This window comes from Nomascus leucogenys, chromosome X (assembly GCF_006542625.1).
Source record: "Nomascus leucogenys isolate Asia chromosome X, Asia_NLE_v1, whole genome shotgun sequence".
NCBI classification, from domain to species: domain Eukaryota; kingdom Metazoa; phylum Chordata; class Mammalia; order Primates; family Hylobatidae; genus Nomascus; species Nomascus leucogenys.
In genome coordinates, this window is record NC_044406.1 from 63,013,885 (window position 1) to 63,040,392 (window position 26,508).

Genomic DNA, 26,508 nt, shown 5'->3' on the forward strand with positions numbered 1-26,508 from the left:
CCCTCGGTGCGCGGGCACAGCAGCCAGGCTGCCGGAGAGCTGATCTCGGGGATTCGGGTGCGGAGCCCTTGGCCTGGAGGCGATATGGGTGGTCCGTGGCTCGGTTCAGTCGCTTGCAGCAGCCCGGGGAACAGGTGAGGCCGCCTGCCCCGGTCTCTCATCCTCTAGCTGCCCATACCTTGCCCCCATCCTAACCCCTCCCAATCCCAGGCTCCTCCACTCCCCAGCCAGTGGCCCCCATCCCTCTCAACCCCATGTTCTCCATCGGCACCCCTGACCCCCGATCCTCCCCCGCTTCTGTTCTCTCCTCTACCTCCTCCCTAAATCCCGCATCCCTATCATCCTCCCGCCCATGGTCCCTCTATTTCCACAGCCTATCCCGCATGCTCATCAAAATACCCCTATTGAGGGCCCCCAGCCCCATCCCGGGATTGCACATTGCCAGTCCCCCCTCCCCTGCAGTGCAGCCCCATCCCCCTTCCATCATAGCATCTCATAGCCAGGCTCCCTCCCCCACTCTCTGCAGCCCCCCCACCCAATGGAGGCCTTTATCCTATCCTCCCCCATTCCAGTGCAACTCCATCCCCCAATCCATTCCAAGCCCTCGTAGCCCCCAATACTGCAGTTGTCAATATTGGTCCATTCCTGCACAATGCCCCGCGCCCAGCACCGCTGCAGCCCCAAAAGTAGCCCCAGATGCCATTCTCATCCCCGGCATTGCTGCCTCCCCTTGTCTTCTCCCAAATTGCAAGTTGGACCAGGATGGAGATCTTGGCCTTGGGGATTCACAGTGGGTCCTAGGCTACAGAGGGCGTTTGGGGGTCGGTCCGATTGTCTAGGTGCTCACGGGGGAGGGGCTGCAGGGAATTGACTCAAAGGAGAATTTGGCATTTGGCGCTGAAGGGTTACTGGAGAGGGGGGCATCCCGAAAGGGTTAATGGAATTTGTGGGGTGGGGGCAGCACCGAGGGGGTTAATGTGGGGGGGTTGCTGGTGGGGAAGCTGTGTGAATGAGCGGTCTGTGCCCTGGAGTTGCCATGGAGACGGTGAATGGGGGGATTGTGTGAACTCAGCTGCGGACTATGCCCCCCCAATACACACACCCACCCACTCCCTCCTGCCCCACCTCCCTACTCCTACCCCTTCCTTCCTCTTCCCCTCCTCCCCCCACCCGGGTGCATTCTGGGCAGTGTCTGGGATCTTACCCCCCATACTTTGCTCCCCATTTCCTCATTTCCTCTGAGCCCCCACCCCTTTAGCCACTTTACCCGCCCTCCCTCCTCTTCCTTTTTCTTCTCTCTCTCACACACACACACACACACACACACACACACACACAGACACACACACATTCTCATTCCCCTCTCGTGGTGGCTGATTGCCGGGCGTTCCCAATCTCCCTCCCCCACCCCTTCAGCCAGTTCTTAAAGGAGCAGGCCTGCAATCCGGGAAGGCGGGAGAAATGGAGGAAAACTAAATGTGCATGTGGCGTGAATGTGCGTGTGTGTGCGTGTGTGTGCGAGAGCATGCGGGAGTATCTGTGTGTGCCTGTGTCTATGTGTTGACTGTGTAACTGTGTCAGAAGGCCTGTGTGTCTGAGTGTGTTGCTATTTCTGTTTCTGTCTCCACCTATGTGTCACCATTATGCTGCATGTGTCTGGATATTTACCTATGCGGGTATGTGTGATTATATTTCAGTAAGTCTCTGTGTGTGTCTCTGAATGTATCACTCTGTGAGGCTCTGGCTGTGTGAGGTGCTCTGTCTCAGAATGTGGGACTATATGAGGGGATCTCTGTGGGTTTGGAATGTATGTCTCTGTGAGTGAATATCGCAGTGTCTGTGATCCTGGCTTGGTCTCTCTCATTCCCTCTTTGAGTCTTTGTGAGTTTATTTCTATGAGTCTCTGAATATGTGTTCCCCATGCTCCGTTGTTTATTTTATAATACACCGGAAGAGCATCCACAATGCCTAGGGTGCTAGGCAGAACTCTTTCTGCCTCACTCCTGGAATTCGGTGTGAATTAAGAGAGAGCCAACTGAAAGGACCAAGGCTTAAGGATTTGGGAGCAGTGAGGGCTGAGGAGAAATGTACAGGAGGGGCGCAGGAGGGTCCGAGGAGGACTCTGATGAATGGCTGTCCCGCCCTCTGCCCTGCCTGAGGGTGAGGGAGTCTCTCTGTGGAACTCTGCCGATTTGCTGCTTTCTGTTCTTGTGTCTTAGTGTCCCGGAGTGAGGTTGACAATCCCATCCTGTCCTGAAGTGGAGGTCCCTGTGTGGGCTTACCAGGTCCCAAGGGCTACACAGCTCTGTTCAAGCAGCATGCCTGGGGACCTGAGCTCCATCTTTGTTTCTCCCCACCCCGTGGCTGTCACATGCTATTCTGGCTCCAGCCGACCCTGATGAACCCCTTTGGCTGTGGAGTTGAAGTTGGGCACTGGGAACTTGCAGTGGCAGCAACTGTCACTGTCAAACCCCTTGGATTTTCCAGCCATGGCCAGGCACATAGAATGGTTCTGATTGGCAGTGGATCATCTGTGAGTCCCTGGGCCCCTGGGCATGTGAAACCTCTCCTACCTATAAGAGAATAGCCCAAGCCCAGCGGGGCCCCCAAAGACCAACTCTGTTGCCCTCCCAGACCATCTTGGATGACGCATACTTCCCTCTTTCCACAGGCCTGTCTGGCCCTGAGGAAGTCCCCTTTCTGAAGCTGTGGTGCTTGGACGACCTGCTCTCTACGTTGCTGGGCACCTGTAGGTGTCCCTCGAGAGCTCAGTTTTGAGGTTCAAGTCAGTGTGGCCATGAAGGGGCTGCCTGTTGGGCTGATGCTGTGACCCTGGAGTCTGCCTCTCCTGCCAGTCCCCCTGCCCGGAACATGTGGCTGCGGCTTGGCCCGCCCTCGCTGTCCCTGAGCCCCAAGCCCACAGTTGGCAGGAGCCTGTGCCTCACCCTGTGGTTCCTCAGTTTGGCGCTGAGGGCCAGTACCCAGGCCCCAGCACCCACAGTCAACACTCACTTTGGGAAGCTAAGGGGTGCCCGGGTACCACTGCCCAGTGAGATCCTGGGGCCTGTGGACCAATACCTGGGGGTGCCCTATGCAGCTCCCCCGATCGGCGAGAAACGTTTCCTGCCCCCTGAACCACCCCCATCCTGGTCGGGCATCCGGAACGCCACACACTTTCCCCCAGTGTGCCCCCAGAACATCCACACAGCTGTGCCCGAAGTCATGCTGCCAGTCTGGTTCACTGCCAACTTGGATATCGTCGCTACTTACATCCAGGAGCCCAACGAAGACTGTCTCTACCTGAACGTCTATGTGCCGACGGAGGATGGTGAGTGCTGCGGCCAGGCACTGTGCCCTCCCTGCCTCCCGCCTGCCCTGCTGTGTTTGTGGCTTGCATGTGGTTGTGTGCCCAACAGCATGCGTCTGTCTGTCTGTGAAAATGCTTCTAACCATCACTCTGCTTGGCCTCCCACACCCCTCCCTGTTCTTCCCTCTCCCAGCATTGTCTGAGCTCCCATGTGTGAGTGACACTGTTGCCAGAAGGGGCCTGGCCCGGCCTGAGAGCTCTGACGGGTCTAGGTCCAGTGCTGGATGGGGGTCCCCTGGGGGAGTATGGGTCACGGCTGGCAGCTGCCCGCGGGAGGATGCTGGCTCCACCAGGCCCCCCTGTTGCCATTCCACCTGCTTCGAAAGGTGGTAGGTGTGTGTGGCCAAGGGCACTGGGTATGTGGGGGGCGGGGGGGTAAGCCTGGTGGGCGATGCTTAGGTGCCTCCTCTTTCACTAGCTGATGCCTCCTCCCGCGGGGGTCACACTAAGGTAAGTGACAGAAACAAGGAGATGGTGGGACAGGCTCTCTGCCATGTGCCGCCTGCAGAGCAGCTCAGCTCTTGGGGCCTGGGGGGTGGGGGGTGCATGCCCCTGGGCAGAGGCCTCCTGTTATTTTTTAGTTTTTTATTCATTTTACAGTAAAGCGGATTTCCAAGGAATGCGCCCGAAAGCCCAACAAGAAAATTTGTAGGAAAGGAGGTAGGTAGCGAGCCGGCGGGGAGGGAGAGAGAGAGAGAGGGAGGACTGTCTGCCCACCTGCCCTTGCCCCCAGGACCCAGCCTTCCTCCAAGTAGCCCAGGCTCAGGGGGCAGTGAGCAGGCATAAGCGCCACCTCATCTGAGGGCCCTGGCTGCCTTGCAGGGAGGATTTGGTGGCCTAAGGCAGGCTCAGAGCAGAAGCAGCAACCCTATTTCTTCCAATCTTCCCAGCCCCAAATTCCACCCTAAAGTGTGTGCCAAAGGCAGAGCCAGTGGCTCTCTCGGTGACACCTCAGGAGAAACTCTAGGAAGCCAAGATGGAGCCAGAGGCTCCACCCTTTTCCTAGTGGGTGGAGCCAGAAGACCATCCCTTCTGTGTTCTTTCTCCTGGATTGAAAGTCTAGACTCAATTTTCCCACCCTGAAGCTTAGACCAAACGTGTACACAGATTTAGTAACTCCTGCCATACACACCTCTGCCTCCCACCCCACTACCTCTGGCCAGAGTGTAGCTGATAGACCCAAGCTGCTCTGGTGGCAGCACTTGGGGGTCTCTGGGAACTATGGACTTTAAAGGAGGCAAAAGATCCTGAATTTTAAATTTACCCTCATGCTGAGAGGAGTTTCTCCTCCTGTATAATAATTCTTCCTGTTGGAATATCACTTTATGTTTTCTGTAAAGTGCCTTGGCATTTACCTTATAGAATCCTCCCTATATCTCTGGAAGCGTCTAAGGCAGGAATCAGTATCCCAATTTTACAGATGAGGAAACAGGCCCAGGGGAGTGACTTGCTGCTGCTCAAGGCCCCCGTCGCTGGTCTGTGGCAGAGCTGGGACCAAAACCTGGGTCTCTTGACCCTCAGGGCGTGTTCTTTCCACTGTAGCACACAGAAGCAACTCCCATCTGCTCATTCCCATCTCCCCAACTCAAAAAAATGGTGAGATGTGGCTGGGCTGGGGAGAATTGGAACAGTAACAGCCTAAGGAACAGGTGGAAAAATCACAGCTTGATCCCTACAACCCTCTGGCAAGCTGGGAGTTTGTTTTCCTTTGATGTCCTAGGGCAGGGTTTCTCAGAATGGGGTTGTCAGGATTCCTGGGATGGGGTGCTCCTTACTGAATAAGAATTTCTGGGGGCACAGCCTGGGAATCTATATGTTGAACATGAGCCCTGAGTGCTTCTAATGCACACCCGAGCATGGAGTGAGACCCGCTGCTCTAGGGATAGTATTTCACCACAGCCCCATAACCCACCCAGAACCTCACACACCATAGGCAATTGATGTTTCTTTGTGTAATTCAGAAGCATCATGGTGCTGCAGAAAGAGTACAGGTCTGGGAAGCACAAGGCCTGAGTCCCAGCTCTGCTGCCAACTCACAATGAAACCTTAGGCAAGTCTTTTCCTTCAAGAACCTCTGTTTCCACATCTGAGGTTGGTAGGGTACAGCTCTGGCCTTAGCATTCCATTAGCCTGTAAATGAATTCAGGAAGAAGGTCTCTTAAACCTGCAGGAGAGGCCGGGCGCGGTGGCTCACGCCTGTAATCCCAGCACTTTGGGAGGCTGAGGCGGGTGGATCATGAGGTCAGGAGATGGAGACCATCCTGCCTAACACGGTGAAACCCCGTCTCTACTAAAAACACAAAAAATTAGCCGGGCGTGGTGGTGGGCGCCTGTAGTTCCAGCTACTCGGGAGGTTGAGGTGGGAGAATGGCGTGAACCCGGGAGGCGGAGCTTGCAGTGAGCTGAGATGGTGCCACTGCACTCCAGCCTGGGCGACAGAGCGAGACTCCGTCTCAAAAAGAAAAGAAAAAAAAAACCCCTGCAGGAGAGGAGATGGCATTCACATTAACCATTTCTTAGGAAGAATGATCGCCCAGTAAGATCTTTGGGCTGTCCAGTCCAGCCCTGAGAGTGTGGCCAGAGAGCAGACTGGAAGCCCCGGCTCAAACACGCACATTTACCAATCGTGATTGTTGACTGTGGGCAAGGCCATGTGCTAGGTGTTGTTGGGATGTGGAGGGATATGAGGTAGAGGAAAGATTTAGAAATGACTAAAGGCCTAATCACTGCTCTGAAGAAGCTCTTAGCCTTGTATTAAAACTCAGCTGGTTTGGCCGGGTGCGGTGGCTTATGCCTATAATTGCAGCACTTTGGGAGGCCAAGGCGGGTGGATGACTTGAGTTCAGGAATTCGAGACCAGCCTGGCCAATATGGTGAAACCCCATCCCTACTAAAAATACAGGTGCGTGGTGGCACGCACCTGTAGTCCCAGCTACTCGGGAGGCTGGGGCAGGAGAATCGCTTGAACCCGGGAGGTGGAGGTTGCAGTGAGCAGAGGTGGTGCCATTGCACTCCAGCCTGCGCAACAAGGGTGAAACTCCATCTAAAAAAAAAAAAAACTCAGCTGGTTTCCCTAAGTCCCATGGGCCAATCAGGAAGTGGGTTCCAGACAGTGCAAGGGAAGGCATTTGGTCATTTCACTGTTCAAATTAGTTCCCTACCCAGGACCTGGTGGCCATTTGGAAGTGACAAATCCCGCCTCTTGAGGGAGACCCATCCCCGGAGGTCGTTAGGGTTGTGGTGTGCAGAGGTCTGGGGACCGGCCTGGCTGGGATCCCTCAGCGGCGCAGGGTCTGGGAATGGTGGTCTGCAGTCAGGCTGACCTGGGTGAGAGGCGTGGCAGCTAGGAGCTGCTCAGCAAGTGCCAGGCTGAAGGAGCAGAGGCATCTGTGTGAAGGAGGCTGGGACAATGCAGCAACCCAGGGACACTCACAGAGGGGTTCACAAGGGACGTATCTTCTAAGTCAGGGATGATGGGAAATGAAGAGTTTCCTGGGAAAGACCTGCCCCATCTCCCCAACACCCCACCCCATCAAGTTGGAAGGAATTCGTGTCTGGGGATGAGCAATTCCTTTCCGTTTGGTAGGCTGTCAACAGTGTGAGGGATGATGCCCATGTCCCATTAAGGTTTCTGAGGACAGCACTGGCAGGTGTTGAGCTAATGTGTTAAGACGGTAGGTGCCACCGGAAGTTCAGGGAGCCAGAGGCAATTTCTCCCCTAGAGCTGTGCTCTTGTCCTAGTTGAAAAGCCATTTTGTAGGATGAGGGCAGTTCCTGTTTTGATGAATGGCTGTAAGGAAATCTAGTCATCAGAGTCCAGACCGGCTGGGAAAGAGGGCTCTTTGCTCCCTCCAGGCTGAGGGTATCTGATGTCATAGATGCCTGGGGTGGCAGCACAGCCCCCTCTGTTTCCACACACTGACCAGCATCCAGACAGCCGGTCCTCTCCCTCCACAGCCATCGCCAGGATGCACTTCTAGCCTCCTTAGAACAGGAAGGAGAATTTGTGCCAGCTTAGCCCCTAAATGTCTCCCTTCTCGCCTCTAGTCTCTTTTTTCTCTTCCCCTCCTTTCCCCTCCCCTACATGCCCCACTGCTTTTCTCATCTATTTCTTCCCTCCCTTCCCTTTTCCCCCACCCCAGAAAGGTGGCATGTTGCAGTGGAAAGACCATGGGCTTTGGAGTCAAGCAGACCTGGGTGTGAATCGCACCTCTAGCACTTCCTAGCTGTGTGATCTTGAGCAAGTCACTTTACCCCTCTGAACCTCAGTTTCCCCATCAGTGAAACAGGAATAAGGATAGGACCTATCTCACTGGGGTGTAGGGATCAAACAATATGGCAGAAGTAGAGTGTCTGGCACATAGTGAATATTCAGTACATGGTTGGAGCTGTGACCATTATTCCTATCTCTTTGTTTCTCTTCTATTTTTTTTTCTCTCTCTCACCATCCCTTTCTCCTCTTCCCCTTTCTTCTGTCCCTCTCTCCCTCTCTGGCTCTCTCTACATCTCAGAGCAATGCTTGCTGCTCTCAACACTGGTTCCTGTGGGCAGGAACCCCATTTGCCATTAACCAGAGCAGGGGCTCCAATAAGGAAGACCAGAGGGAAAGCTTCATCTCCCATTTTCTCCTGTGGGAATCAGGGTCAGCTGAGGCCCAGCTTGAGCCTGCCCACTGGGCCCCAGGAGCTCAGGCCTGGGGTCCCTGTACACGTCTCTGCCCTAAGTACCTCGTATCCATAACCTCCACACTTGCTGGCAATGTCACCCCTCACCCTTGGTACCTGACCCTGCTCTCCAGCTCGACCTGCCTGTGTACACACGAGCAGCCCCTTCCACCCAGAATAAATCCTTCCCCTGAGTGGGTCTCTGGCTCTGTGCCCTGGCCCACTTGCTGCTACCTCCTTCCTCACTGGAAAGGTAGTTGGTTGAGATGGGCTGTTGGGGACAGGGAGGCGGGGCAGGGCGGTGCAGAGAGGCCAGCACAGCAGGGGCCTGCAACACCATCATCCTGATGAAGGTCTGGGCCTCAGCCCACCCATTCCCTCAGTTCTTGCCATCCCTCCTGCCTGTCCTGGGCCCAGGCCCGGAGCTGGCTTGCTGGGCCACACTGCAGTCATGCTGTTTTTGAATTCTCTCTCTGTTTTGTTCTCTGTTCTGTGCTGTTGTGTCTCCCCGTGTCTGGTCCCCAGGATCCGGCGCTAAGAAACAGGGCGAGGACTTAGCGGATAATGACGGGGATGAAGATGAAGGTATTTGGGGGCTGCAGGGCGCGGCGGCTGGTGCATGGCACAGAGCCCCTCCCCTTCTCGATGGGGAGAAGCCCCGTCTGTCTGTCTGTCTGTCCGTTGGTGTGTTTCTGTTCCTGTACAAGGCCGTTGGGCTGTTCATCTGTCTTTGGCCCTGTTGGCCACTGGGAGTTCCGGGGTGATGGACATGGCTGGCAGGAGCAGGGGATCACAAGCAGAGCCATGGGGAGGATGTCCTCCTTGCCTGGGTCTCCCGCCCCTTCCCCATCTTCTGTGGTTCAGAGGCACCTGCCCCTACTGAGCAGCAGGGAGAGTGGAGAGAAAGCAGGACCACTGAGGGCGGGGAGAGGACAAAGGCAACAGAACGGCAAGGAGATTACCTGTGTTTCAGTGAAGAGATCCCTGTGTCTCACAGGGAGCCTGGCTTCTGGCAGAGGGGCCCCGCAGGACGGTGAACTGGGGAATGAGGCAGTGACAACCAAAGGAGCTGGAAAAGCAGCACCAGAACCTCCCCAGCCTTCTAGAAAAGAGAGAGATGGTCTCGGGGCTAGGGGCTGCTGTAGGTACAAGACAAAGCCAGAAAGACTGGGCTAAAATGCCAGGCTGAGGCCAGGACTCCACAGCCATCAATAGATGGCATAAGATCCTTGGGCAATGATCGGACCAGCCTTCCTCCTTGGAGAAACAAGTTCTGTTTGCTCCGCAGCAGAGAGCATTCCCTTCCTCCTCCATGCCCTGGCCCTGCCCCTCTGCCCCGAAGGGGCCAGGCAGCTCAGGGGGGCCCAGTGGTGATGGGTAGGGCTGTGCTGGCATGGCAGAGAGTATTGGTCCAGTTCACGGACTGACAGGCTACAGGCAGAGGTGATCAGGCCTGGAGCCTTCTCTTGACTGCCCCAGCCCCGATGCTGTGCCGCCTGGGCTCGGGAGCAGCCTCTTGATGGTCCCCTGTTGAATGGCCTCTGGGGAGTCTCCATCTTCATCTTGGTGCTGATTGGGAGCAGGCTCTGTCATTCTTAGTTCTGCCCCATCCCCAATGCTTCTGGTTAAGTCTGCCCAGGGAGAATGGGGAAATGGGCACATGGCTAAGAAACCATGTCAACAAGGTTCCCCCCACCCTATCTCTGCCATTCACTCCCCTTTCCCCACATCCTTCCTTGTTCTCTCCCTGTGCCACCCCTTATTCCCACACCTCTTGTCTCTGTCTGCACTGGGGGGCCAGCTGCTGCCAATGGCCGTTTTTCCATGTAACTGGTCTAGTCTTGGGGGTTTCAGGGCTCCCCAGCTCCTGCTCTCTAAAGCCATGTCAGGTCCCAGGACTCCTGGGTGCCCAGGGCAGCAACTCACCTGATGTGGCTAAAGGACCAGCCCTTCCTCTTTCTGCTGCTCCCCGCCCCCAGGGCCCAGCCATGGCCCACTGAGGCCTGGCTGTATCACATGCCTGGCTGCCTTCAGCTGGGAGGCACTTGAAACCAAAGCCTTTAAAAAGATCACTGAAGCCCCACTGTCTCGGGCTGATGCTTGAGCTCCAGGTTGAGCAGCCCCATGAGTCCTGCCCTCAGGGATGGCGGTGGTGTCCTGGCACCTGGGATAGCTTTGCTGCCCGCACCCACCCCCCGGGCTGGCGGGGGTGGGGGAGGAAGGGCATCCCACCCAGCCTGTGTCTCACCCTTCTCCTTGCAGACATCCGGGACAGTGGTGCTAAACCCGTCATGGTCTACATCCACGGAGGCTCTTACATGGAAGGGACAGGCAACATGATTGATGGCAGCGTCCTCGCCAGTTATGGCAATGTCATCGTCATCACCCTCAACTATCGGGTTGGAGTGCTAGGTATGGTTCCCTGCCTGGTGCCTGGAAGGAAGACTGGCTTCTCAAGGAGGGAGGAAAGAATGCTGGAGAATTTAAAAACAGATAGCCTTGCTTCTCTAGCTGGTGCTAATAACCACAGTCAAAATGGTGTTATCCTCTGGCCCCTACCCAAATGCTAGGGGCTTCCCCATATCCCCAGGCCCTTTCTTGGAAGGTTTAGATGCCACCGGAAATTCAATTCAAACTTCACACCTTCTCTCAGGTCCCAAGCCAGGTCTCTGCTTCCAGACTTTCACTTGGCTGAGTTTTGTAGGATGCTTCAATTTTCCACTGTCCTGGCTTCACCTCTACCCACCCGCCCCACATCTCTAAACACCCCACACATGCACAGATATTCCTTCCAGCCCACTCCATGGCCACATACCTATTTACCTTCATGTGTTTACACATCCACCCCGCCATGCACCTGCAGGAAGATGGCGATTTCTCACTCACCCCCATAAAGTACACACACCTAGCCCCACATTCACATCTCCAGGCCCCTCACACATAAACACATTCTCCCAGCACTCCAGGTAACTCCATTCACATAGTCTCTCCAGAACACATATCCAGATACCCACACGGTCTGTGTACTCCATGTCTGCGCCCCGCAGATGGCTCTCACCCTCCGCATATACACACACACACATGCTCATATGCTTCTCCCCATGTCTCTGTAGCCACATCTACACCCATACCCACGACGCATACACACGCACACTCACATTTTACCCCCATATTTACAGCCCACACAAAAACCTATACCCTGCACATCCATGTCCACACCCAAACTCCACACATATACACCTTAAATGTATATAAATATTCCTTCCACCCACCCCCCACAAATACCTACACACGCCCGTGTCCCCCTGCACACCCCACTTCCACATCCACTTTACACACCCACCTACTACCACACACACCTGTCCCTCACTATCTCCTCAGAAACACAAACCAACATTCCCCTTCCCTACACACGTATACTCTTACCTGTTTGTCCACACTGTCCCACCCCACACATACACAGATACTACACACACACCATATCCACATCTACATACATCCCACACACTGCCCTTATGTCATTCCCCTACACATACACTCCCCCCACACACATCCACATATGCATGCATGCATATACATGCATACACTCTTCCATACACAGCCTGCATATGTACACCCAGCACAGACCCATGCACTTCTCCCCTCACCCAACCCCACAAATATATACACATCCGTGTACATGGGGCTGCACCTGTATCCATACATGCACACACACGACCCAGGCCCAACCGCATCCCCCAAGTCCCCCCACACTTCCTTACCCCGTATATGCCCACGTACACACTCTTTGTACTCTAAGCATGTCCCCTGCACACTCCCACCCATCACACACATACTCCCATGCATATGCACTCATTGCCCAAATGCCTCCTCATATGCACCCATACACCTCCCCACCCCCGCATTCTCTGCTGTGCACAAGCTTATGTCAGTCATTTAGGCTGCCCTTGAACCCTGTACCTTCCTTGGTGACCACCCATGCCTATCTATGGCCAAGGTCTTGAGGTAAACGAGTGCCTCAGAGAGGGTGACTAAGCACACAGGGTCCGGCTCATGCTCCCCCAAGCCCCGCATCCCTGTAGTGGCATGAAGAAGGCAACTTCTTTCTGGAGGAAGAGTTTCAGCGGGAGTGTAGGCTCTTGGTCAGGTCTGTAGGCATATGGGTGCTAAACCAGCAGTTAGGCATGGCTTATTCCATGGCTAGTTAGGGCACACGACCGTATTTTATTTTATTTCATTTCATTTTTATTTAATTTTTGAGACAGGGTCTCACTCTCGCCCAGGCCAGTTTTGAACTCCTGAGCTCAAGTGATCATCCTCCCACCTCAAGGGCCTTATTTTAATTTGCTTATTTATTTATTTATTTATTTATTTATTTATTTATTTATTTTTGAGGCACAGTCTCACTCTGTCGCCCAGGCTGGAGTGCAATGGCACCATCTCGGCTCACTGCAACCTCCGCCTCCCGGGTTCAAGTGATTCTCCTGCCTCAGCCTCCTGAGTAGCTGGGATTACAGGCACCTGCCACCACGCCCGGCTAATTTTTGTATTTTTAGTAGAGACGGGGTTTCACCATGTTGGCCAGGCTGGTCTCGAACTCCTGACCTTAGGCGATCTGCCTGTCTCAGCCTCCCAAAGTGCTGGGATTACAGGCATGAGCCACCGCGCCTGGCCCTTAATTTTCTCTTGACTATATTGCTTTTGTCAGTTCCAATCTCAGAGGCTCCGGGGCTGCATTTCACTTCTGGGTGCAGTTGTATGTGCAGAACAGCAATCTTCTCTTGGTTCACAATGAATACTATGTGAGATAGGAAGACACCTTTTTGGGGTTCAAACTGCAGAAATGATGTTCCTTTAAAAAGCAAAGTCTGTCCCCTTCAGTGGCGCCCGGGACACTGAATATGGAGCATGCAGGCCATTCACACTGGCCTCCCCACGGTCTGGTAGGCTTGGGATGTTGGGATGTCATGGTTCTGCCCCTGCCCCTCTGTCTTTCTGCATCACCTCAGACACCATGGTGAGGCTCTTGTAAGCTGTTCTGTCCTGTTGAATCTCATGGTACCATGAAGGTGTCTGGAAACCCACACACTAGGGCTGCACACTTTCTTTTTTTAATTAATTAATTAATTTTTTTTTTTGAGACAGAGTCGCACTCTCACCCAGGCTGGAGTGCAGTGGTGCAATCATGGCTTATTGCAGCCTTGACCTCCCAGGCTCAAGTGATCCTCCCACCTCAGCCTCCCGAGCAGCTGGGATTATGGATTACAGGTGTGCACCACCACACCCAGCTAATTTTTGTATTTTTAGTAGAGACAAGGTCTCACTATGTTGGCCAGGCTGGTCTGGAACTCCTGATCTCAAGTGATCCACTTGCCTTGGCCTCCCAAAGCGTTGGGATTGCAGGCATGAGCCACCGCGCCCGGCTGGGCTGCACAGTTTCTAGAGAGGAATGAACGCGCAAATGTAATTACAAACAGATATACAGGCACATGTACACGGTAGTTCAAAGCCAAAAGTAATTTTGCTACTTTCTTTTCTTAGAGTGACAGAAAACACTCAACTCAGCTGCTTAAAAAAATATAAACACAATGCTCCATTCTGTAAGGTTTACTGGAAAATACAAAGAATACTATAAATGTGCTTCAGAGCAGCTAGGAATGAAGAAAGAGAGCACGGAAAAGAGGGCGAGAGAGAGGAGAAAGCAAGGAAGAGAAGAAAAGGAGAGGACAAGAGAGAGTCAGGGAAAGGAAGCAGAGAGGAAACAGAAGGAGAGACTTAGGATTTAGGGAGAGACTCGGCATTTCACGTAGGATGTGAAGTCTCCACAGTGTCAGTTGGGAACTGTGGGCCGCACAGAAGGCTGTCGCTGGTGAGCACTCCGTATGATATCCTGATTTGCTGATTACTTCACAGTCCTGCAGCTGCTTTAATCATTAAGCTTCTACACCAGAAGTTCTTAACCTTTTGGGGGATCTTGGACCCTTTTGAGATTCTGATGAAAGCTATGGACTCTCCCCTGGAACAATGCACACATGCGTGCATGCACACACACACGCGCTTAACAATTTTACAGAGCTGGGTGTGGTGACTCACACTTGTAATCCCAACACTTTGGAAGGATGAGGTGGGCGGATCACCTGAGGTCAGGAGTTCAAGACCAGCCTGGCCAACTAAACCCTGTCTCTACTAAAAATACAAAAATAAGCTAGGCATAGTGGCACGCGCCTGTAGTCCCAGCTACTCAAGAGGCTGAGGCAGGAGAATTGCTTGAACCTGGGAGGCGGAAGTTGCAATGAGCCAAGATCGCGCCACTGCACGCTAGCCTGGGCGACAGAGTGAGACTCCATCTCAAAAAAAAAAAAAGAAAGAAAGAAAAAGAAAAGAAAAGAAAGAAAAAACAATTTTACAGATCCCCCTTAAGTTCATCCATGAAAGTCAGGTTAAGAACTCGCACTTGACAGCCCTCTGTCATTTGGATAACCAGAACAGCACATCTAGGGGGCAGGAACATTCTTCTTTGGGCTTAAGCAGTTGATGATCAAATATTACCGAAAACTCAGAAGGAGTCCTACACTGAGATTTGCTCAGAAGTTCCTCACCACTTTCTGCATACCCTTCAGTTCCTGTTCTGGAACACAAATATAATCAATAAGCCCGTATTGGATCCTGGGTACATATAAGATGTTTTTGTCTCTTGACACCAGATGTAGAACATGGGTTTGTCCCTGATGCTTGGGAATTTTCTTTTCTTTTTTTTTTTTTTTATTGATACAGAGTCTTGCTCTCTCACCCAGGCTGGAGTGCAGTGGCACGATCTCAGCTCACTGCCAACCTCTGCCGCCGGGTTCAAGCGATTCTGGTGCCTCAGCCTCCGGAGTATCTGGGATTACAGGCGTGCACCACCACACCCAGCTTTTTTTTTTTTTTTTTTAAGTAGAGACGGGGGTTTACGCCATGTTGGCCAGACTGGTCTCGAACTCCTGACCTCGGGTGATCCGCCCGCCTCAGCCTCCCAAAGTGCTGGGATTACAGGCGTGAGCCACTGCGCCCGGCGGGGAATTTTCCTGCGTAGTGGGGCCTTTGTTGTTTTGTTGCCCAAAGCATCCCAGAACAGGTGGTTCGTTTTGGACCCCAGTCACAGGCATTCATTCACTCTCCTTCCCATCAGCTTTCCTGAGCACTGAACCCATCAGGCGGTTCATTCTAAGGTGCTTATCTTTTTTCTTCTTTTTTCTTTCTTTCTTTCTTTTTTTTTTTTTCTTTTTGAGACAGAGTCTCGCTCTGTCGCTCAGGCTGGAGTGCAATGGCGTGATCTCGGCTCACTGCAACCTCCGCCTCCCGGGTTAAAGCAATTCTCCTGCCTCAGCCTCCCAGGTAGCTGGGATTATAGGCACCTGCCACCACGCCCGGCATATTTTTGTATTTTTAGTAGAGACGGGGTTTCACCATCTTGGCCAGGCTGGTCTTGAACTCCTGACCTCAGGTGATCCACCTGCCTCGGCCTCCCAAAGTGCTGGGATTACAGGCATGAGCCATCACGCCTGGCCTCTAAGGTGCTTTTCTAGATATCTTGAGTGATTCGTGCATGTTGAGAATGTCACAGGCTAATCCATGGATCCTCTCCAAGGCAGAGGGGTAGCTATTAGTTGAGAAGGCCCCACTGGGCTTGAGGCCAACAAAGAAAGGGACTCCAGCAGGATACAGGATGTGGAAATCCCTGAGGCTGAGGAAGCAGGCACTTGCCAAGTTTTACTCCAGGTTCCAGAATTGAATCCTACATACTTGCTCAGGTACCCTCCAGGCAAACCGAAAACCCAGTAAACATCAAGCCTTGAGTGACACAAATATCTGGTTTTGTTACAATCTGCCAGATTCCCCCATCTTCTGTTGATGAGCAGTTTACCATGAACTGCAGTATAAACTTGGGCCCAAAGAGACTGGCTCCGATTTATTCTGACAGTTTATGGAGTTTGGTATTTCAGCCTTCATTCTCACATGGTTTCTGTGGATGGTTGAGTTACTGGGGAACTAGCAGTGAGTGACCTCTCCCAGAATGCCAGATTTTGTGTGCTTGTGGTTGGTCAGGTTTGCTGTCATCTCCCTGAGCCTGTTGGAGATAGTATTTCTTTTTTCTTTCTTTTTTTTTTGAGATGGAGTTTCACTCTTGTTGCCCAGGCTGGAGTGCAATGGCGCTATCTCGGCTCACCACAACCTCCGCCTCCCAGGTTCAAGCGATTCTCCTGCCTCAGCCTCCCTAGTAGCTGGGATTACAGTCATGTGCCACCAAGCCCGGCTAATTTTGTATTTTTAGTAGAGACAGGGTTTCTCCATGTTGGCCAGGCTGGTCTCGAACTCCCGACCTCAGGTGATCTGCCTGCCTTGGCCTCCCAACGTGCTGGGATTACAGGCGTGAGCCACCGCACCTGGCCTGGAGATAGTATTTCAAGCAGGACTCTTCGTGGAGTAGGGATCGTTGACATGGCATCATCCACACACTTCAGGGCCCCTTATCCAGAGGCTCATAGGATCTGAGGAAGCAGAGAGTGATGGTCAAATCCTCCATCCAATCACCTGAGGTAAGGAGTTCAAGACCAGCCTGGCCAACATGGTGAAACCCCATCTCTATTACGAATACAAAAATTAGCCAGGCATGGTGGCAGGCACCTGTAATCCCAGCTACTCGCAAGGCTGAGACAGAAGAATCACTTGAACCTGGGAGGCGGAGGTTGCAGTGAGCCGAGATCGTGCCATTGCACTCCAGCCTGGGCGACAAGAGTGAAACTCCTTCTAAAAAAAATAAATAATAACAAATAAATAAATCCTCCATCCAGCCCTTTCAGGCCTTTGTTCCTAACCCAGGAAATCGGTATGTTGGAGAAATCTGCTCTACTACATCCAAATGCAGGCTTTGCCTGCTGATTAGGGCAGGCATGTTTGACACATTTCAGTAAATGATGCCTTGGCAAAGGCTGAAGCCAAGACCACTATTGCCTAAATGAAAGAAAAGGAAAAGAGAATACAGGGGAAGGAGAGAGGAGGGAGGGAGGACTGAAAGAAGGACAGTGATTTCTGCTGGAGGGTCCCAACGCTTGGGCAGCTGGGTTGGATCATGGTCAACAGAGTTGGGTTTTGACAGATTTTTTTTTGGTTGCTTTTTTAGAGATGGAGTCTCGTTCTGTCCCCCAGGCTGGAGTGCAGTGGGGTAATAACAGCTCACTGCAGCCTTCACACCTAGGCTCAAGTGATTCTCCAGCCCCAGCTTCCTGAGTGGCTGGGACCACAGGCATGCACCACCACAACTGGCTAATTTGTTTTGTTTTAAAAATAAAAGGAGACAGGGTCTTGCTACATTGGCCAGGTTGGTCTCAAACTTCTGACCTCAAGTGATCCTCCCACCTCAGCCTCGTAAAGTGCTGGGATTACAGGCGTGAGCCACCATGCCCGGCCAAGTTTTTAAGACTCAAAGGAGCAGCTTCAATTTCTGAATGGGCCACGCAAAGGAAAAGCCGATTTCCTTGTCTGGAAGAGCAAGGGTTCCTTCGTTCATCCTCATGCAGGCTTTCTCTAATTCATTCTCATTTCCTCCTCTGGAACCTGGGGCTAAAGAGGACTTGTGACTAGGGCCCGGGAGAAATAACTAAGTACTTTACATACTTAATTGTACCAGAGGTAAATTAATAACACACTTGAAGAGGATGAGATGAGCTCTTTTGCAAGGTACAGAAAGACTTGAGAAAGACAGTGGTGAGGTCTTGTGACTGCTTGAGTTCTATTTGAATTCAGCCTCTGCCTATGGACTGCAAGGACCGCCAGAGAACTCCCCATGAGCTCTGGGAGTCTTCTCCAACATGGCCGCTCACAAAGTTGATTCCAGGTGCTGTGAATGAGCTTTTAACTGGGGAGTAAAAAATACTGATCCAAGTGTGGGTTTCCAGTGTGTAGGAGCTCCACAATTACCCACCTCCAAAGACTTCTTCCAAAAGCCTAGGGCAGGAGAAGACAGAGCCTTCCAAGGGACCCAAGGATTCAGGGAAGAGAGATGAAATAAGGCCGCAGGCTCAGTCTAAAATGGAAGCAGAGTAGGGGGGAATATAGGACATCTCTGTGGGATAGCCAGCAGGTGGGCAGGAAGGTAGTCTCCATGGCAACAAGTCTCCACAGCAGCAAATCCCAGCAGGTGGGTGGGAAGGTAGTCTCCATGGTGACATGTCTCCTCAGCAGCAAATTCCAGTGGGGGGGCGGGAAGACCTGTTTCTGTGGTAACGCACTGCGCTACTTCCCCATTTCTCCGCCAGATGAAAAAGACGGTCTGACCCAGTGGTTTCTCAACTTCAGCAGGTATCAGCATCACCTGGAGAGCTTGTTAAAAACACAGATTGCTGGGCCCCACCCCCAGAGTTTCTGATTCCTTAGGCCTCCAAGGGAGGGAAATGAGGAGCTGCCCTGAAAATGAGGGGAAGGGGGCCATCGAGGCCCCGGAAAGAAGTGGAGAGGGACTAATTTGAACAGGAAGGGCAAGGAGAGCTTAGGGATTGTTGCCTCTTGGGATCATCTACACTTCCTTTGGAGAGAGAAGAAAGGGGAAAGAGAAGTAACTATAGAGCTACAATGTGCCCAGCATGTTATAGATGCTTATGTTCATTTTATCCTTGTTACAACCCTGTGAGGTATTTTTATCCCCATTTTACAGAAGAGGACACTATGGCCCAGAGATTTTAAATTAAGTGCCCAAGGCTACATGGCTAAGATGTGATAGAGCCAGGATTCAAATCAAGGACCGTCTGACTCCAGGGTTTCCATTCTATCTTGCCAGATGTTAGGGTAAGGTCCCCAATAGTACATCAGGGCAGAGAATGCTGAGTTCTGGACATTTGCAGTTTCTGCAGTTTGTCTCCCACCTGGAGGCATCCACTTCAAATGGTCTGCAGACCCCTCCTTCCAAGCTGGATAACAGGTGGGAGGCAGGGAGCCGACCCCTCCTCTGTTGACGATGCTGGACATTGCAGAAAGGAGCACTGGTTTAAGTTAACTATGTGGGAAGAACTACGCTGCGTGCTCATTCTCTATCCCCACCTCCCCTGTTGTCCCTGCCTGCCGTCATCACCCAAATCCTCCATCCCTCTGCCTTCATTGTCTTCATGCTCTTTGTTGAATCCAGGTTTCCTGAGTACTGGAGATCAGGCTGCCAAGGGCAACTATGGGCTCCTTGACCAGATCCAGGCCCTCCGCTGGGTGAGCGAGAATATTGCCTTCTTCGGGGGAGACCCCCGCCGGATCACCGTCTTTGGCTCGGGCATTGGTGCATCCTGCGTCAGCCTCCTCACGTTGTCACATCACTCAGAGGGTGAGTAACTCATGGGGCAAAACATGAACTAGCCAAGTGCCGGCTGTCCCAGCGTGCCCCATCCATGCCCCAGGGCATCCAAGGGAATCGGCCAGCTCTCTTCTACCAGCTTGGTATCCCTTTGGCAAGAAGTGGAAGAGAAATGTTTCTCTGGGAGAAGTACTTCTCCCAAAGCTGGAGAGGGAAGGAAGAGAATCCCATTTATGTCCCGGGAAAGCAAGATTCTCCTGATGTGGGAGTCTTATTTGGGGGAGTGGGAATAGAACAATTGTCCCCTCAAAGGACAATAGTTTGACAGGGGTTGGGGAGGATCTTTCAGTATGGGAAGGACATGTTACTTCACAGTAGGGACATAGGGTGGAAATTGGTTTCTAGGTCTAAGAAACACCCATTCTCTGCCTTTCTCTCTGAAGAACAAGTCTGTACAAGAGGGGAAACGTCCTAGAGCGGGAAGTGGGTCTGAAATGAGAGTCACTAACCCACGAGGTGGGCTCCTTCCATAGGACGATGGTCTGTTATCAGACTCCAGACCTCTTCTCGGACTGTGCAAGCTGCTGGGGAGATTCTCATTTTTGGCCTCTCTCCTTGTGGTGGGTCCCTTTGCCAGTGACCCTTCCAAGAGAGCAGAATAGGTCCTTTTTGCTCGGCAGGAAATGTTTTCTCCACCTCTGGACTACAGGGAACATTCTATCTCTGAGAGGCAAAGCTGAGCTTCTCATGAAGAAAAGATCTTCCTGAAATAGGTGCCCTTTTCTGAAGTAAGGAAATCTGTGAGCGAGGATGCTTTTTTTCTTTTTTAATTGAACATTAACCCCCTGAGTTAGGGACATTCTCACGGGAAGACTTTCCGTCTCTCTGAAGAAGTTCTGTCTCTCTGAGAGAGAAGAACCACCTTCTTTGACCTAGAAATTCTGTCTTTGCCCCTCCAGGGACTACTCTGGTGAGGGAAGACTTAGGTGGGATCTGCATCTCTAAAGAGAGAGACTGTGTTCCTAGGTGACCATAGTGGGAACAGGAATCTTCCCTTTTTCCCCAAAGGAGGGTGAAGTGATGGGCTGCAAGGGTGCCTTGGCCTGAAAAGACGTTCTGTGCCTCCTCTGACTGGGGACTCCTCCCCCAGGAGAAGAAAGCCTTTCCTGGAGTGGTGCTATGCTTTGTCTCATAGGGGGCCTGTGTCTCTGGAGGTTGCCTTTTTTTTTTTTTTTTTTTTTTTGAAACAAGATCTCGCTCTGTCCCCCAGGCTCTGTCCCCCAGTGCAGTGGTGTGATCACAGCTCACTGCAACCTGCTCCTCCCAAGCTCAAGTGATCCTCCTGCCTCAGCCTCCAGAGTAGCTGGGGACTACAGGTGCATGCTACCATGCCCGGCTAATTTTGGGGATAATTTTTTTTTATAGAGACAGGTTTTCACCATGTTGCCCAGGCTGGTCTTGAACTCCTGAGCTCAAGCGATACGCCTACCTCGGCCTCCCAAAGTGCTGGGATTACAGGCGTGAGCCACTGTGCCTGGCCGAGGTTTGACTTCTTTAAAGATCTGTTCTCTCTGTTTTTCTGTAATTGATGCATGGAGAATAATCTTTGGGAAAATGAGGCTGTCTTTTAAGTAGTAATCTATCATTTCTTTCCCTCTCTTTCCACTCATGCAAACTGGCTTTCTCTTAAAGGAATGGAATTGTGTGCCTGAGGGACAAATTCTCCCTTGGGAATGTTGGGGCCAGGGAGAGAATGATATCCTTTTTTTTTTCTAGAGGGGAAAATTATCTTCTTTTTGAGTTTGGGGGACTGGCTCCCTCTCTGCTAGGGGAAAATCTGAATTTGAAGTATCAGTAGCTTCAGATAAAAGGAAAGTCTCTGCCAGGCACGGTGGCTCACGCCTGTAACCCCAGTACTTTGGGAGGCCGAGGCGGGCGGATCACCTGAAGTTGGAAGTCCAAGACCAGCCTGACCAACATGGTGAAACCCCATCTCTACTAAAAATACAAAATTAGCCGGGCGTGGTGGCGCATGCCTGTAATCCCAGCTACTCGGGAGGCTGAGACAAGAGAAACGCTTGAACCTGGGAGGCAGAGGTTGCAGTGAGCCAAGATCCTGCCATTGCACTACTCCAGCCTGGGCAACAAGAGCAAAACTCCATCTCCAAAAAAAAAAAAAAAAAAAAAAAACGAAGTCTCAGTGGAGACCACAGACGGGGAGCACAGGTTCCCTGGAGACTTTCAGACCCCAAGGCCTTTGCCCTTGGGCTCCTTCCCCAAACCCTCAGAATGTGGGGCTCTTGCCTGCCTGCATTTCTCATCTCTCATGAAAAAGACTCCTTTGTGGTGCAAGTGCCAGCTCCCTGGTGGTGCGCTGGCACGGAGCTGGGCCCAGCTGGGCAGGAAGCAAGAGGGGAAGACAAGGAGAGATAAAGAGAGGCGGCATAAGGGGGCTGATGTCTGGGATTCAAGGGGTTAATTCTTCCTGACATTGCCTTAACCCCTAAGTTACCAGCCATTGCACCAGGACAGGAAAGGGATGGAGGAAGCTGTCAAGGAAGGGGCTCAGCAACCCCTCCTTTGGCCCTACATCATCCCCTGCCAAAAGATTTGTTACCCCTTCCTAGCCCATTTAAACCATGGGGCAGCCTCAGTGACAAAGGAATGAGGGGATTTATGGCTATGTATGACACAACAGATCTGACCTGGTGCTACCTGTCTTCTGTAGGACTTTTCCAGAGAGCCATCATCCAAAGTGGCTCTGCTCTGTCCAGCTGGGCTGTGAACTACCAACCAGTGAAGTACACCAGCCTGCTGGCAGACAAAGTGGGCTGTAATGTGCTGGACACCGTGGATATGGTGGACTGTCTTCGGCAAAAGAGTGCCAAGGAGCTGGTAGAGCAGGACATCCAGCCAGCCCGCTACCACGTGGCCTTTGGCCCTGTGATTGATGGTGATGTCATTCCTGATGACCCTGAGATCCTCATGGAGCAGGGCGAGTTCCTCAACTATGACATCATGCTAGGTGTCAACCAGGGCGAGGGTCTCAAGTTTGTGGAAGGGGTGGTGGACCCTGAGGATGGTGTCTCTGGCACTGACTTTGACTATTCCGTCTCCAATTTTGTGGACAATCTGTATGGCTACCCTGAGGGTAAGGACACCCTGCGAGAGACCATCAAGTTCATGTATACAGACTGGGCAGACCGTGACAACCCTGAGACCCGCCGTAAAACACTGGTGGCACTCTTCACTGACCACCAGTGGGTGGAGCCCTCAGTGGTGACAGCCGATCTGCATGCCCGCTACGGCTCGCCTACCTACTTCTACGCCTTCTATCATCACTGCCAGAGCCTCATGAAGCCTGCTTGGTCAGATGCAGCTCATGGGGATGAAGTACCCTATGTTTTTGGGGTTCCTATGGTAGGCCCCACTGACCTTTTCCCCTGCAACTTCTCCAAGAATGATGTTATGCTCAGTGCTGTCGTCATGACCTATTGGACCAACTTTGCCAAGACTGGGTAAGGAGAAAATAGGGTTTTTTTCTTCTTTGAGACCCCAGCATGCCCTCCCCTCTGCTCCTCTAGCTAAACCTCTTCCATCATATCCCTTCCTAAGATATTCCCAAAATCTTGCTTGGTACCCGTTCACTCATCTTCCTACCTCCACTTCCTGAGTCTTTCATGCCATTTTTCCTTCCTTCAAAAATGTTGTTGAGGCTCAGAACTCAGTTAGCATCGGGACTAGGAAGGAATGAGAGTTACTGGAAGAACTATGGGATTTAGCCAGGCCCAGTGGCTCACGGCTGTAATCCCAGCACTTTGGGAGGCGAAGGCAGGCAGATCACTTGAGCCCAGGAGTTCAAGACCAGCCACGGCAACATAGAAAGACCCTGTCTCTAAAAGAAAAAGCATTAGCCGGGCATGGTAGTGCATGCCGGTAGTCCCAGGTATTTGGGAGGCTGAGGTGGGAGGATCGCCTGAGCCCCAGAGGTTGAGGCTACACTGAGCTGTGATCACGCCACTGTACTCTAGCCTGGGTGACAGAGCGAGACCTTATCTTAAACACACACACACACACACACACACACACACTATGGGATTCAAGGTTAGCTGGTCACAGGCCATGTGAAATAGGAATGCAGTACTTCAGAAAGAGCCTTCAGGGCCAGGCGCAGAGGCTCATGCCTGTAATCCCAGCACTTTGGGAGGCCAAGGCAGGCGGATTGCCTGAGCTCAGGAGTTCGAAACCAGCCTGGCCAACATGGTGAAACCCCGTCTCTACTATAATACAAAAAATTTGCCAGGCGTGGTGGCGGCCGCCTGTAATCCTGGCTACCTAGGCAGGAGAATTGCTTGAACCCAGGAGGCAGAGGTTGCAGTGAGCCGAGGTTGTCCCACTGCACTCCAGCCTGGGTGACAGAGCAAGACTCTGTCTCAAAAAAAAAAAAAAAGAAAAAGAAAGAAAAGAGAGAGAGAGACAGAAAGAAAGAAAGAAAGAAAGAAAGAAAGAAAGAAAGAAAGAAAGAAAGAAAGAAAAGAAAGAAAGAAAGAAAGAAAGAAAGAAAGAAAGAAAGAAAGAAAGAAAGAGAAAAAAGACTGACTTCAGGTTCAGCACTTCTGCTTGCTTAATAAAAGAAAGAGCCTTTATTAGGGGCTCCTGGCAAAACTGGGCAGCTGAAAAGATTGATAAATGCTCAGTAGCATGTGCAAAGCAAAAGCGTCTGTAGCCTTAATCTTAAAGGATGAGCGCCGGGAAGGAGGAGATAGGAGTTCAAGCCCTGGGGAAGAAGCAGGTGTGGGCAGAGCAGGGGGACCCTGAAAAAGGTGGAAATGGTGGGAAGTTCTGAACTGGGTAAGAGGTTTGGCTGTCAGAGGAAAAATGCTGGGCCTTTTCCTCATCCAGATAGAGTGGTGACCCCAGATTTCCATGTGATATTTCAGGGATCCCAACAAGCCAGTCCCCCAGGACACCAAGTTCATTCACACCAAGGCCAACCGCTTTGAGGAAGTGGCCTGGTCCAAATACAATCCCCGAGACCAGCTCTACCTTCACATCGGGCTGAAACCAAGGGTCCGAGATCATTACCGGGCCACTAAAGTGGCCTTTTGGAAACATCTGGTGCCCCACCTATACAACCTGCATGACATGTTCCACTATACGTCCACCACCACCAAAGTGCCGCCTCCGGATACCACCCACAGCTCCCACATCACCCGCAGGCCCAATGGCAAGACCTGGAGCACCAAGCGGCCAGCCATCTCACCTGCCTACAGCAACGAGAATGCCCAGGGGTCCTGGAACGGGGACCAGGACGCAGGGCCACTCCTGGTGGAGAACCCTCGTGACTACTCCACTGAATTAAGTGTCACCATCGCCGTGGGGGCCTCCCTCCTGTTCCTTAACGTTCTGGCCTTCGCTGCCCTCTACTACCGCAAGGACAAACGGCGCCAGGAACCCCTGCGGCAGCCTAGCCCTCAGCGGGGAGCCGGGGCCCCGGAATTGGGAGCTGCTCCAGAGGAGGAGCTGGCGGCGTTACAACTGGGCCCCACCCACCACGAGTGTGAGGCCGGTCCCCCCCATGACACGCTGCGCCTCACTGCATTGCCCGACTACACCCTGACCCTGCGGCGCTCCCCGGATGACATCCCACTCATGACCCCCAACACCATCACTATGATCCCCAACTCCCTGGTAGGGCTGCAGACATTGCACCCCTATAACACCTTTGCCGCAGGGTTCAACAGTACCGGGCTGCCCCACTCACACTCCACTACCCGGGTATAGCTCCAACTCAGAGCACAGCCAATCTCCCGGCTCCCTCCCTCCCAGATCCAGGAACACATGCACACACACACACACACACACACGCAGACACACACACACACACACACACATATGTATACGCACGCACCCACATCCTACAGCAGATCCACCTGCACAAACATAGACAGATGTGGACATGCACCCGCATGTACAAAAACACAAATACAGAAGTAAACCTGAACAAACCCTTTAAATGGGGACGCAGATGAGTCCTCGGTAAAACGAGGACCCATGAAACAGCAGCTGAAGCCAGCTCCCTGAGTCTGACCACAGACACTCCTGGGGGGCCTGAAAGCAACAGCTGGACACCCCCTTGGTGCTCGCCTTCGGCCTCTCTTGGAACTGCACCACCGACCAACTCCAGACTTGGGAGCTTTAAAGAGCAGGATAGCTCTTCCTCCCCAGGACTTGGTCTTTTTTCTGGGTCTTGTTTTGTTGATTTTTCTTTTTTAATTTTGGAACAGATGCTTTTCCAACCCATGAGTGCTAAGAGGCTCTGGAAGGGAGGGCTTCAGGCCCGAAGGTCTCTCTGGCTCTAGGACCCCCAGTGCTGACAAAATCAGACCAAGGAACAGGACCCCCAGGAAGGAAAGATTCAAGCAAGACCATGGGGTGGAAGGAGAAAGGGGCTAGCACTGGATGGGGCTGGAGGGCCGTAGGGGAGAGATCTCCAACTCTCTCTGTGTCTGTGTGGAGGGCTGCAGAGCCTGCAGGGTAACCTGCTTCCCCAAAGGCCAACAGCGTTGGCCTGGCCAGACCAGGGGACCTTAGATTTGGTGAACAATGTACTATGGAAGCCACATCACTACTGGGCCCCCAGGTCTGATCTGGGTTTTGCCTCTGCCCTTGGGGAAATGCTATCAGAAATTCGCCCCATTTTCTTTACAGTCTTTTGTGTCTGTCATTTCTCTTTCAAAAAGGCGGTGTTTTTTGTTGTTGTTGGCTTTTTTTTTTTTTTAAAGAAAAGTTCTTAAAACACTAACGGAAACCCATGGAGTTTGTCCTTTGTAAAAATTTTAAACACAGTGTCTTGATATAAAAATAAAAAATCCAGTTAGCACTCCCAACCTGCCTCCCTTGCACAGGACTTGCCCCAACAGACCTCTGGACAGGGTCCCTCTGCGGGCTGGGAATCAGGCAATCGGGCAGCCTCCCCCTGCCTCCTGTATCTTTAAGCTGATACGAGTCTGGGCTGCATTGTGCGGGGTTGGGGGTTGGGGGTTGGGGGCCCCTGCATGAAGGCCTCTCCAATCTTAATCGGGTTGCTCTTCCCATCCCCCTGCCCCCAGCGCGCTGGGTTCCTGCAGCTGAAGCCTCCTCTCAGCGCTTCAGGCCTCCTA

The 26,508-nt window shown here is 52.4% G+C and overlaps 1 protein-coding gene across 3 annotated transcripts; it reads left to right on the plus strand.

Moving 5' to 3' along the window:
• NLGN3 (neuroligin 3) lies at window positions 1–26,235 on the plus strand. Of its 3 annotated transcripts, XM_030807069.1 has the most exons (8): window positions 1–134; window positions 2,672–3,328; window positions 3,968–4,027; window positions 8,557–8,616; window positions 10,294–10,443; window positions 19,190–19,375; window positions 22,074–22,863; window positions 24,286–26,150. In XM_030807069.1, exons 2-8 carry the CDS (start codon window positions 2,872–2,874, stop codon window positions 25,127–25,129), a joined length of 2,547 nt encoding a protein of 848 aa, XP_030662929.1. In that variant the 5' UTR covers window positions 1–134; window positions 2,672–2,871; the 3' UTR covers window positions 25,130–26,150. The 3 variants fall into 3 exon arrangements, with proteins under 3 accessions (XP_030662929.1, XP_030662931.1, XP_030662930.1); XM_030807070.1 differs by lacking the exon at window positions 3,968–4,027 and having other exon boundaries at window positions 11–134; window positions 24,286–26,235; XM_030807071.1 differs by lacking the exons at window positions 3,968–4,027; window positions 8,557–8,616 and having other exon boundaries at window positions 24,286–26,235.
• Window positions 26,236–26,508: the final 273 nt, after the last annotated feature.

What these genes read in the sequence shown, in the direction of transcription:
- NLGN3 (XM_030807069.1), top strand. Translation starts at nt 2,872, where the DNA reads ATGTGGCTGCGGCTTGGCCCGCCCTCGCTGTCCCTGAGCCCCAAGCCC. An exon ending in CTATGTGCCGACGGAGGATG is followed by an intron (nt 3,329 to 3,967) that starts GTGAGTGCTGCG and finishes TTCATTTTACAG; the next exon opens with TAAAGCGGATTTCCAAGGAA. An exon ending in GTTGTCACATCACTCAGAGG is followed by an intron (nt 19,376 to 22,073) that starts GTGAGTAACTCA and finishes TGTCTTCTGTAG; the next exon opens with GACTTTTCCAGAGAGCCATC.